Here is a 12,742-nt window from a genome sequence, read left to right on the forward strand (position 1 = left end):
GGCTTATTCTTCTGTCTGGTAGATCACAGAACTCTTTCTTGAATTCACATGATTCATCAGTTTCTGAAGGAGACTTCATGAGGCAGAGATTTTCTGTCACATGTCACTCAAGTTTGCCTTATCTCATTGCCTCTGATGGATACATGGTTACCGTTCTTAAATTTTCCAATGAGTTTTCACCTTCTACTTATACAAAATCGTTGCTACTTGATTCAGCCCAACGACTGGAAAAGTTGCATCACAATTTGATTTCATTCAAGGTACAACTGCTTTCTAAATTTTTTGTTACCATATAATATTGGTTTGCAATTAAGGTCCATAGAGTCTTTTCTGAAAATGGCCACAAAACTGTTGCTACTTACAATAATTTCTTTTGTTTCTTTAAGGAGGCATCCAATTATGAGTTGACACACTCTTTTCCCAAGAATTGGAATTATTTAATATTTGCCTTGAGGTTATTCTCAGTGTCCTTCTGTATTTTACTTAGAATCAACTTTTTTACTTAGTGCAGGTAGTCCTCAATTGACAACCATTTGTTTAGTGACCAACTGAAGTTACTACACACTGAAAGAAACAGTCACTTAAGGACTGTTGGAGCATCCCCATGGTCACATGATCAAACTTCAGATACTTGGCAACTGGTTCATATTTATAACAGTTGCAGTGTCCAAGGTCATGTCCCTTTTGTAACCTTCTGACAAGCAGAGTTAATGGGGAAGGCAAATTCACTTAACACCTGTATTACTAACTTAACAACCGTAGTTATTAATAACTGTGGCCAGAGAAGTCATAAAATGGGGCAAAACTCACTTAACAACTGTCTTGCTTAGCAACAGCAATTTTGGACTCAATTGTCATAAATCAAGGATTACCTGTATTCTTTTCCACTGAAAATCTCTCCTGTTGCTCTCTTCTATACATCTCTTTATTCTCCTGCTTAAAATTGCAGACTGATTTCATGCTTGCTATCATGTAGTCAAATTGTTTTTCTTCTTCAGGAACTGGTAAAAGCTTTACAGTTCATGTCATATGATCTGATACTGAAGTTTTATTGAGCATAGTAATAGATTATGCCTATATTTCATGAGCCACATTTCATTAGGCATTTTCCAGATGCCAAATGGCATGATCAGATAGAAAGAGAACTATAACGGGGTAAAAATTGTGAATCTGCCTTTTTATTTCATAAGAATTTCTTAAAAGTGCAGCGTCTCTGTCAAGTGAAGGGTTGACTGTGATTTCTTTGATATTTTTAAAAATAAATATGAGAGTACAGAATCTATTTTTATTCTGCAAGAGTTATTACCACCTGTTCCATTTTTCTTACACCTGTGAATGGATAATTTACAACAGGTTTTGTCGGCTAAACCAGAATTAATATTTTCATGGTAAATATCCAGTGTGCCATTTTGGTAGCAGCACAGCAGTTATAAAATATGTTCCTGGAGGGATATATTTGGTCCTACCTTTATTGTTTTAAGAAAATAGGAAAATTGTTTTATTTAGCCAGATATTTGAAAATAATATTTTAAAATACTTTTCAGTTTCATTCGCAATGCTGTGATTATTCACTCTTCTGGTCCTATTGATATTTCTGCAAGGGTATGTGTTTTATATTGCTGATATCCAGAAAGATCAAATCATATAAATAATATATTTTGTGATCTACTATGCCACCAATTTCAGGATCTATTTCAACTGTTGCATTCAGAAATTGAGGTTAAAAAAAACCAGATGATGCTAACAGTAAAAGAGTTATATTGTTCTCTTCCATAGTCTGAGGGGAAAAAGCAGCCACTGCAGTCATTGTCTTCTATAAGAGCTAACCTCTTACAATATGAAAATCAGCTTTCTACTTTCTCTGGCACTCCAAAGTTTTTACAAGAAGAAGATGGAGCCATGGAACTAATTGAAGAAGTATCACTATTCCAGGTATTATGATAGCTTTACAATATTGAATGATTAATGTTAATAATTTTAAATCATGAATACATAGTAAAATATTTAATAAGTTAATGTGAATTAAGATAATTGTCATATAGAAAGGCCATTTTGTTTGTTCGGGGGATAATAATGTAGAATTTTATGTTTGAGATTTTCTATTGTTAAGGATAAATCTTCCTTTTAAAAAACTCTTCACCATCTCCTGGTGCTCAGAAGGCTATTTATGTGACACAGGATCCCTAATCTTAACTTAGAGAGAACCTGTACAAAAATATCAAATATTTTACCTTGATTAAGTATTAGTTTACATTTTGCTGAAAAGATATTGAACCATTCATATGCCAAACTGGCCATAGAGCCATAAAGGATCACTTGCAACAGTTTGTAGACCAACGCTTAGAGAAATATTGTGTTTCTCATTTTTTCATATGTGTGTGTATATATGTATACACACACACACACACACACACACACTTATAAATTGTATAAGTGGATCTATAATTATTACTGATAAATGTGTCACAAAATAAGCATATTTCAGATGTATAACATTTTTTAATATAGGAATGCAATGAAGAATCCAGTGATGACAATTTTTTTCAAAGTAATTCGTACATTTTGGGAAGCCAAAAAGCAGATTTCACTTTAGGTGATGAAGGCCAGCTGGAATTCGCATCGATGTTTGACACAATTCATGCAATAGATGGAACAGACCGAAAAAAAGATGGCCTATTGTTCGAACTGAACCATATTCAAAGGAATCTCATCGCTGCTTGGAGAGTGGCTACTTCAAGAAGTATAAAAGAAAAAGACATATTATTAAATTTTAACACTCGTTGCATTGTACACTTTTTTAACATTCTCCAGCATGTGAAACTGAAAGAATTAGATCATCCTGTCAAGAATCAATCATGGATACAATGTGTCTTAAACTGCTTCCAACAATTTTTGACTGTCCTCAGTTGGGAAAATCAAACAAACAGACAAACATTAGGGCATTTAATGAAATTCACAATGCAGACCTTAAAACTAATACTTGCAGAACAACAAGATCACCTTTTTTCCACTAATCTTTTGGGAGGTTTCTCATTGCTGAAGATGGTTATTCATTATTTAAATGCCAAAAAAATACCGCAGTATGAAATTATTCTAGCAGATCTGAATGGTAATAATAAAGTGGAACTAGATTCTATTGATGTGCCTCTGTTTCAAAGCACGGATTGGAATAGTCACCAGAAGCCCTGTGCATTACATTTTATGTTAGCGTGTTCTCTTCCAATGGCAAACCGAACTGAGAATCAGGAAAAAAGGTATTTCTAGTATAAAAATTATTACTTTAAGTATTTTACTATTTTGATGCATATTTTAACTTGAATCATGAATAAAATATTGTAAATAAGAGTTCTGGAACAAGTAAAATGCAGCATTTGAATTTGTGTATCCCTTCTGGTTTCTTAACACCTACAGTATAATAGATTTTAATATGAGACCCAGTATGTCGATAATCACTGGGACCACCATAGCCAATTTATGCCATAATCTTTCAACATCAATTTTCAGGTCTTAATACTTTATGATCTTCTCCAGTTCTTTGTCTTCTACAATATTCTTCTATCTCCGGGTATTGCCCATGAATTAATCACACTTTCTTTTTTCAATCACAGTTAAATCTGTGTGTTATGACCCAAGACACTACCAGTTTGTATTCAGAAATCCAACAATATTTAATCTGCTCATTTTCAACTACTTTTTCCACTCTGTGTTCCCACCAATTTTTCATTAGTGTCACGTGATTTTTTTACAGATGTTCCACTGAATCATTTTGGTGACTGTTATGTCATTGTTCATAATCAGTTTGTGTGATCTTGCATGAGCAGAATCTACTGTTTCTTCACACAATCCACACTTTGAATCACTTGATAATAATAATTATAATATAATATAATTATTATTTATGGGGCTGATTTGCAGCCCTGAATTTTTTGGTGATTTCCCTTTGTGAAATACTAGTATAAGATTTCTGTCATCTCACAAAAGTATTTCTAGTCTACTGCATAGAATATGTAAGAACTAGTCAATAGCTTGCTTTAATTTGTGACTTTAATTCTTTTTAAACTTAGGTTAACTGTAATCTGGCGACACTTGTATAAACATGTGATTTGGTATTGGGCACAACTAAGCAGAAAAGTGAATAACTCAAACAAATCAATGACTGAAATCCAAATTGCTCAGGAAATTCCAGTGACCAAAGCACTTGCAAATCATATACAGGCAATTTTACAGTCTTCTGGAGAAAGCTTGGAACAGCTTCTGAATCTCAAGTCTGTGAATGGTTAGTGTCTTGGAGAAACCACCATCACTTCCTATACCTTGCATAAATATATACATGTAAATATGAAATTGATCCACCCACCACCTGCAATGCTAATAATTGACACAATTTAAGGGGCTGATTTGACCTTAAATTCTGCATTCAGTGGGATGAGATATCCAATAAAGGGTTAATGTTCCCATGAACTCTATTCTGAAAAGCAAAACCGATTCCTGACAATACCCACAGTGAACTTATTCATAGGGATAATTTGTTTTCTAAGAAGTGTCAAGGTCATCTATGTGAGAACAAAATAATTCATGGTTGTTGATCTCAAGCAAACTGGCCTGGCGATTAAGATTAGTTTAAATGCTAAATTTCAATTTGTTTTTAAGGTGAGGAAGAATTTCTGATAGGATCGTATAAAAACTCTGTGGAGGCCTGGGAGAGAGCTTTTCAGGAAACAAAAGCAAAAGGTACGATAGTGGTTCCGTTTTTACGTTTAGTCCTTCCTGAAGAAATTACTTGTTTGAAGAAATATGGGTGGTCTATTTTTTCGGACATTGTCTATGGTCTCTTTGAAGCGGCATAGAAGGTAGAGTTGAAGAAAGCAGTGAATGGGGCTAAAGCCAAAAGTAGGTGACAAAATCTAACTGATGCCCTTTCTTGCACTTTATGTTCCCCATTTTCTGTGATGATTGTTTCTATCTAAAGCAGCAGTCTGTAAGGAAGCAAATCTTAAGACTTTCAAATGGCATTTGACATTGGAGAAAAGAGAAGAGTGGTCCATCTCTAATTGAAAGTTTTTATATCTTTCTCTTTACCTTGGAAGAAGGAGTGGTATTCACTTACCTTCCCTACCGGTTTGCAAATGAGGCGCATGCGCCACCTCCACGTGTGTGCAAGACTTTCTGCACAATGTCAGAGCGTCAAAAACAGGACGTGGTGACTTCCGGGCGGGTGGGCAGAGCCTCCCGCAGCCGCCGCTACTGGTTTGCCTGAACCAGATAGAACCGACTGAATAGTACCACTGCTTGGAAGTATATATAAAGTCAGTGATGGTAAACCAGTGTGGTTCTTTTTATTTATAATCTAAAAAGGTGATATTGCACAAAAGGAATAAGGCAACAAGAGTTGCCAATTTCAATTAACATCATTAAGCAAGGACTACCTGCATATTAAGGTGTGAGCTTAACTGAGCTTCAGCAAATTCCTTCAATACCCTTCAGTGCAGTTCATCTGCTGTTGTGTATTGAAGGGTATTCTTTAGCTAATAATTTGGTATTTCTTTTTATTTCAAGTTTCAATTTCCTTTCATCGTGCTCCTGTTCCACAATAGGCCTGCGTCCAGCATAGCGAGGCAAGATAAAAGTATACAAATTATCAGTATGGTGTAGTTTCAGCTAATAATCTTACAGCATGTAGTCCTTAAGCACCTTACGTGTGATGCTTCCTACACTATCACCCCTTAGAATTCCCTTTCACTCTCCTGTCATCACCATAGCAATTGTTTTGTGTCCTCTTCCATAGAATAGTTGTGTGCTTGTCAACCTATCACACCATTTTCTCTTTAATCTGTGTTTCATACTCTGCCTATATAGCCTCTTAAAGTAGTAATTATGTTGTTTGGAGAGAAAGGTAGAGCTCCACCACAGTATTCCTATCCTAAACGGGTTTGGGATTACCTGGGGAAACATAGGGAGAGAGAAAGATTTTGTGAAATAGAAATAAAGGTTATATGTGTACATATCTGAATGAGAGGTTTCTAAAACTGCCTCACACTTTTGTTATTGTTTATATGCAGACACAGAGAATCTAGTAATACAGCATTTGGTGCAGCTAAGAAAAAGCCAGAAGTAAAAATCAGATTATTAAAAGTTAATCTTAATTGTTTTAAGCTACCACATTGGGATTCAAAAGAGTTTGCCTATGTTAATTTCTCTTTTCAATAATGCTGTTAAAGAACTGAAGTTAAAAAATCAATCTTGTTTAAATTATTGTTTACTCAAATGATTCAAATGAAATGTATTGTACTGTATTGCAAATGTATTGCAAAATGTATTTGCATCATGTATTCCTATTTTCACTTATGAATATGGATCCGAGAGCTAGATTTGCACTCATATATGCATAGGGTTTATTTTTATACAGCTAGGATTTATGTTTTTAGCTTTTGTCCAATTATTTTCTTTCTAAATATAGGAGGAAAAAGAATACCCTTTCTTCAAACCCGATATTATCTTGCTATTTTATATTGCCATCTGTATCATTATAATATAAGTGAGGCTCAGGGTCTATGTGATCATCTGGTATATGAACTTCTAAAACGAAACCAAATTTCTGTAAGAAACCGAGATGCTATGACAGGTATGTAAATGTAGAATTCTTCTTTCATCACTCAAGTTACATATACAAGTAGTTTTCAGTTGAGGACACAACTGCAACGGTCATAATTATGAGCCAGTTGTCAAGCACCCAAATTGCAATCATGTGACTGAGACGCTGTGATAGTTGCAACTTCGAGGACCATCCTTAGGTCTCATTCAGCGCTATCTAATTGACACTGAATGAGTCATCACTAAGTATATTTAATATATGTTGCAGATTTGTTATTTTTGTTGATACATTGTTCATCATTTCTGTGTGGATATTAGAACATTTGCTTTGAATTATATTATGCATTTTTATTTGCTTGCTTTGAAATTCTTTTTTCCATCCTGAATCTCCCCAAAATCTGGTTTAAGAATACAAGTAGTCCTCAATTTATGGGCACAATTGAGCTCAAGGTTTATGTTGTTAAGTGAGAAATTTGTTAAGTGAGTTTTGCCCTGTTTTATGACTTTTCTGGCCACATTTGTTAAGTGAATAAATAAAGCAGTTAAATTAGTAACACGGTTGTTAAGTGAATCTGCCTTCCCCATTGTTTTTGCTTGTCAGAAGGTCGCAAAAGGGGATTACATGACCCTGGGACATTGCAACCGTCATAAATATGAACCAGCTGTCCAGCATCCAAATGTATGTCACATGAACGTGGGGATGCTGCAAAGATCATAAGTGTGAAAAATGGTCATAAGTCACTTTTTTCAGTGCCATTGTAACTTCGAATGCTCACTAAAGGAACTGTTGTAAGTCGAGGACTACTTGTACAGTGTTTTCAAAACTTAAATGGTTAAAATCTTGTGGTAACTATCAGCGTACCTGCTACAAATCTTTTTTCTCTAAAGCACACTGATTGTCTTGCATCAAAACAAGGTGAAATTTGAAATTTAAAACGGTTTGCTTCCAAATATTTTGCATGTTGCTATTTGGGGGTTCAGTATAGCCCTATCCCAACAGCACCGGCCCTCTGTGGGATGATGGCATTTCAGAAAGTCTTAAAGTCCTGTCTGCTCCCACATGCCCTTGGCTAGCCTGACGAGCCCCTTGTAGGATGTATATATTTGTGACATTGTGAATTCACAATTTTGAACTTTATTTTTGCTTGTTCTTATTGTGTTTTGTTTTTTCTTACTCATTGTGTACTCTATTTTCCTATTGTGAGCTGCCCAGAATTGTCTTGGAGTTGGGCAGCACTTATATCAAATCATTTATTGTTACTTTTGTTATTATTTCTATTTGAAGTAAGTTCCATTAAGTGTCAGGGTTCCAGAAAAACCTCTTCTGCATAAAAAAAAACTCTGAAGCCATTGTCTTTCAAAGTTCTTTAAGGAAACTGGCACACGATGAGTGAAATTCCAAAACTGAAACTTCCGGATTCTTTTCTCAGTTATACAAACCCCAAGAGTCCCACTCCCCTAACTCCTTTGCCGGTCACATGGTCCAACGTTCTTCCACTTTATTCGAAACCTCTTAAGACTTATATTAGTATAAGATTGCAGTCTTGGGCTTTTGTTTCTGAAAGACCAAGGAATTCTTACATTCTGAACAGTAATAACTTTATTTCCTTGTGTGTCCAATCACACTTGGCCAATAAAAAATTCTATTCTATTCTATTCTATTTTGAGCTTTTTACTTCATTCAGTTACCTCGGACTCTTTTGAATTTTCATTTTAGATGCTGAATGGATAAAAGATATTCACACTGAAGCTGCTCTGGCAGTGGTTCAGTCTTTGGCCCGATTCATGGCAGCCTACTTCACTAATGAGCCAATTTATATACTTCCTCCCCACAGTGTTGGTATCTTACCGCCACTTCATATCAAGCCAGGTACCTTTTGATATTGTTTGTTTGCTGTTGATACTGAAGCTTGCTTACTGCCTTAGTGACAGAGCTGTATTGAGAGGTAATCTCCCCCCTCCTGCCCTATAGAAATGCACAAAACTTGGATTGGATATTATTGGATAGTATTTTGTAGTTATTTCCTAATGTATAATTTATCTAGTCTATTTAGCTGCTGCTCCTTTTCTCTTTTAAGTCAACAAATGGCATAATTCTTGTATTTGACATTTCTCTAAATGAAAAATGTTCTTCCCATAAAATGCATCCAATGTGACAGGTCCTGTTCTTGCAGAACTGAAAATTGTAGTGATCTAAATTTCTGAGAGAAAAGAGGGATGTTTGGTGGGTTGAATATCTGATGCAAATGATCTACAGCAGAGGTCTCCAACCTTGGTAACTTGAAGCCTGGCGGACTTCAACTCCCAGAATTCCCCAACCAGCAAGTTGCCAAGGTTGGAGACCCCTGATCTACAGTTCTGATAGCTGTGTTCAGCTTATCTGAAAACAGGCTCAGACCTCACTTGGTCTTATTTTTAGGTAAGCTTGCAAAGGATTGGCCATTGAGCAATTTAATAAGAAAATAAACTCATGACAACTACTTTTTTTTAAATTATAGACGGGTGCCTTCGTATTATTCCTCTGCAATATTCCAGAGTCACCGACGCAGTTAGGGATAATGGCCTATCTAGTACTTGGACTGTAGAATATACTCTTGATTTGTTGCTCATCAGTGGACTAATTCCAGAAGCAGTGTGGCTAGCCCAGAAACTTGGAGACTGGAAAATGGCTGTTTCAATCGGAGTGGCTTATCAACTATACAGTCAAAGTAATAAAAGCTTAGCAAGGTCAGTCATATGTGTGTGTGTGTGTGTGTGTGTGTGTGTGTGTATAAACAGTAATGTATAGTTATTTATCAGGAATTGGTATTATAGTATTTACCATGAATAGATATTTATCGTAAATAGATACCAGCATCATTATAATCCTGAATCTATTTATTGCAGGATAAAGGCCTCCATTTGAAAGTTATGAAACATACTATAATGGTCAAGGGCAATTCAGTTTCTGTTTCTAAGGGATGACAAGGACCTGGATTTCCTGCTCGTGAGCTAGCACCTTAACCACTGCGGATGGATGGATGGATGGATGGATGGATGGGATAGATGATAGATGGATGGATGGATGGATGGATGGATGGATGGACGGACGGACGGACAGACAGACAGACAGACAGATAGATAGATAGATAGATATAGAAGCTCTGTGTTTCTCTCTGTATGTGTGTGTGTTAGTAAATCTAAAATAGGTAATATTTAACAAATCTAGCAGAATTTTGTCAAAAATATAAAGCATGAACTATTGGTGGACCACTTCAGAGAGAAGTGACAGAAAAATAGCAGTTTTCTTTTTGTAGTATTTTCCTATCACTGTTGGTTCCATTTTAGTGACATGTTATGATACAAGGTTTGTAGCACATTGTGTGATGAAGCTGTAGCTCACACACAATTACTTGGTTTTGTCATAGCATGTTCAACCCAACCAATTATGGTTACTCAGTAACTGATAGTTAAGTAACTACAGTATGGTTTTGGTCAGTGCGGTAATTCAGACATAAATTTTGGGCTCTTAGCAGTTATGTGTTACAGTAAGTAGCTGGGTTGTTTGGGATTCGTTGTATATCTTGAAACTTCAAAGCTGATCCCTAGATAAAGAATCCAACTTTTAGAGATAGTTTTGATATTTTAAGCACAGATTATTAAGAGATTACAATCCTTGTAAAGTTACGGATATCATCTCTATTTCTGCCACCCAGCAGATATTGTGTAAGTAATCTATGGCAATTGGGCATTCTGTCCTTACAGTTACAGTGTATGAAGTGATAGTTGCAGTAATCTTACAGGTCAGTAAGAAACATCTCTATCTAAGATTTCAAAGGAAACCGCCCCAAAATAGGTTTATTTTGCTGGTGTTAATTGGGCAATATTAGCTCTTTTAGAGTTGTTGTTGTTATTGTTGTTATTATTATTATTTATTATATTTTTATACCGACCTTCTCCCGAAGGACTCAGGGCGGTTTACAGCCAGAATAAAAACACAAGCAATATACAATTAAAACAAAATTAAAAAACTTATTATATAATTGGCCGGAAATTTAAAAACATTTAAAATCTAAAAAACCCATTAAAATTCATCTAGAAATTTTAAATTTTAAAATTTAAGCCAGCCCCGCGTGAGTAAATAAATACATTTTCAACTCGCGGCGAAAGGTCCGAAGATCAGGTACTTGGCGCAAGCCAGGGGGAAGTTCGTTCCAGAGGGTTCCATATTATACTGAATGGGACAAATATCATTTGCTTTAATCAATATTTTTATTTTTGATTACCCTTGAGTATATTCCCGGTGTGACTAAGCAGAGACCATTTCAAGAATAATTTGAAGTAAGTCACCTTGTTATTCTTAATACAATTTCAGGTCAGGGAAGTTGGAATTATTCCTGCCATTACACTTGACTCCAACAAACATTTTTCAAGAAAAGCTACAATCTTTTTTGGGTCAGCCTGTCAACAGTGAAACAGCAAATCAAGGAATCCTTAATTACAAGCAACTGACAGGTGCACAATCTTTATATATGAATTTGTTTTTTTATTATATTTCTACCGGTAATACTTTCATGCAAATGGTGTGACTTCCACATTAGGAAACAGCTGGAAATATCCTTAGGTATTTTTTATGCCTTTCCTCATATACATATTTATTTAATAGACATTTACAAGCAGCAACCTGCTATCAACGCTTCCAAATGATGAAATATTATTATACAAAATGTTTATCAATGTATTTATTCCTGAACTAGATTTATAGAATTAAAATATTTCTTCAAGTATTTAATATATCTTTGCCATGTCTTTAATAACTTTTCGATCATTTTCTAAAGATTTTCAGAAACACACACGTTACTTTAATAGCTCTCATTTTATGACCATTCATTTTCATTGAGAAGGTGTCATCAGATAACATATCACATTTGCTGGTCATTTTTTCACTGAAGCCTTTTTGGTACTTTATTGGTCTATATGAATGCTTTTTGGAGATTTTTTGGATATTTAATTCTTTAATATTGTGCTTATGCTTGTGTTGCACCCCTGTAGTGTTTGACTGAAAATATATTGACTGTTATAACTAACATAATAAGCCATTGTTATAAAACAGATACTGAAATCTTTTTATTCTAGTTGACATTGTTATTGTTAAAAATTTTAAGCGTGAGACAACACAAAGGCTCCACAATTTTTTCTTCTGGATCAAATACAGCAGTTGATAGACGTATCAAAATTCTGAATAAAATTCTTCTGGCATTAGCAAAGATCCTTAGCCATGTTAATTAAGTGAGGCAGCACTTTGAAAGTAAAACTATCATATGTACTATAACATTCAGAATGCAGAATACAGCCTGAATGAAATGAAATGCATTCGTTTGCAAAAGTCTCAGGAAATTATATTAGTAGCTCAGTATCGTTATCATTTTGAACTAAAATATATACCTACATTTAACTATATATTTATTATTATCTCTGCTATTTTGCATGTTTTAGATCCTATTGAAGAAGAAGATGCAAATGCCCTTTTTAGTTCAGTAGAACAAATATTAAAAGCAGCTGTTATGGCAGAAGCAGACATTCTGTCAGAAACCTTTCAGGTTTTGATGGACTTTGCCAAGGATCATAGTAGAAAATTCTGCGGCTTGGTTCCTAATGGCTTATATCTCCCAGCACCACCTTTATACTGTCCTCAGCCAACATTTGTGAGTGAAGCATGCATCTCTGTGTTGCGTGAACATTAAAAAATGTGTTTTTTTTGTCTTGCTAATTTTTTCTATTATGTTTCAGATTAGTTTTTTCAAAGAAATATTAGCTTTATACACTGTAGGTATATATGTATTAATTTATGAGGTGTTCTTGTACAGAATCAATACTACTTACATTTTTGTGTGTTTGTTCCAGTTTCCTAAGTGTGCAAAGGAACACTATATAATCCACTATATAGGAACTCAAAGGTAGATAAACAGTTTCCTTCTGTGGAGGAAAGGGTACCTTTGTTCTTATATCAAATATTGTGCCTATATTTATTTATTCAAAGAGCTTGGTTCCTTGGCTTAGCATAGTTCTTTCTCTTGCAGTACATTAACCCTATGAACTAAATTTTCACTATAGAACATATAGATCTGAGTATATATATTTATTTATATTTATTTGATCATAAAACATATTT

General features: G+C 34.8%; 1 protein-coding gene across 6 annotated transcripts in view; it reads left to right on the forward strand.

Moving 5' to 3' along the window:
* The window catches only part of CPLANE1 (ciliogenesis and planar polarity effector complex subunit 1), an 83,367-nt gene that overhangs the window by 16,564 nt on the left and 54,061 nt on the right, over nucleotides 1-12,742 (forward strand). For 5 of the 6 annotated variants that reach the window (XM_058170113.1, XM_058170110.1, XM_058170112.1 and 2 more), the window contains 10 exons: nucleotides 23-260; nucleotides 1,777-1,932; nucleotides 2,509-3,254; nucleotides 4,065-4,276; nucleotides 4,651-4,731; nucleotides 6,458-6,622; nucleotides 8,309-8,461; nucleotides 9,090-9,318; nucleotides 10,946-11,085; nucleotides 12,067-12,275. In XM_058170113.1, coding sequence (XP_058026096.1) covers nucleotides 23-260; nucleotides 1,777-1,932; nucleotides 2,509-3,254; nucleotides 4,065-4,276; nucleotides 4,651-4,731; nucleotides 6,458-6,622; nucleotides 8,309-8,461; nucleotides 9,090-9,318; nucleotides 10,946-11,085; nucleotides 12,067-12,275 — 2,329 coding nt within the window. Of the gene's footprint in view, nucleotides 1-22; nucleotides 261-1,776; nucleotides 1,933-2,508; nucleotides 3,255-4,064; nucleotides 4,277-4,650; nucleotides 4,732-6,457; nucleotides 6,623-8,308; nucleotides 8,462-9,089; nucleotides 9,319-10,945; nucleotides 11,086-12,066; nucleotides 12,276-12,742 lie in introns of those variants that run through there. The other variant, XM_058170115.1, reaches the window with a different exon arrangement.

Source organism: Ahaetulla prasina, chromosome 2, assembly GCF_028640845.1.
Source record: "Ahaetulla prasina isolate Xishuangbanna chromosome 2, ASM2864084v1, whole genome shotgun sequence".
NCBI classification, from domain to species: Eukaryota; Metazoa; Chordata; class Lepidosauria; order Squamata; family Colubridae; genus Ahaetulla; species Ahaetulla prasina.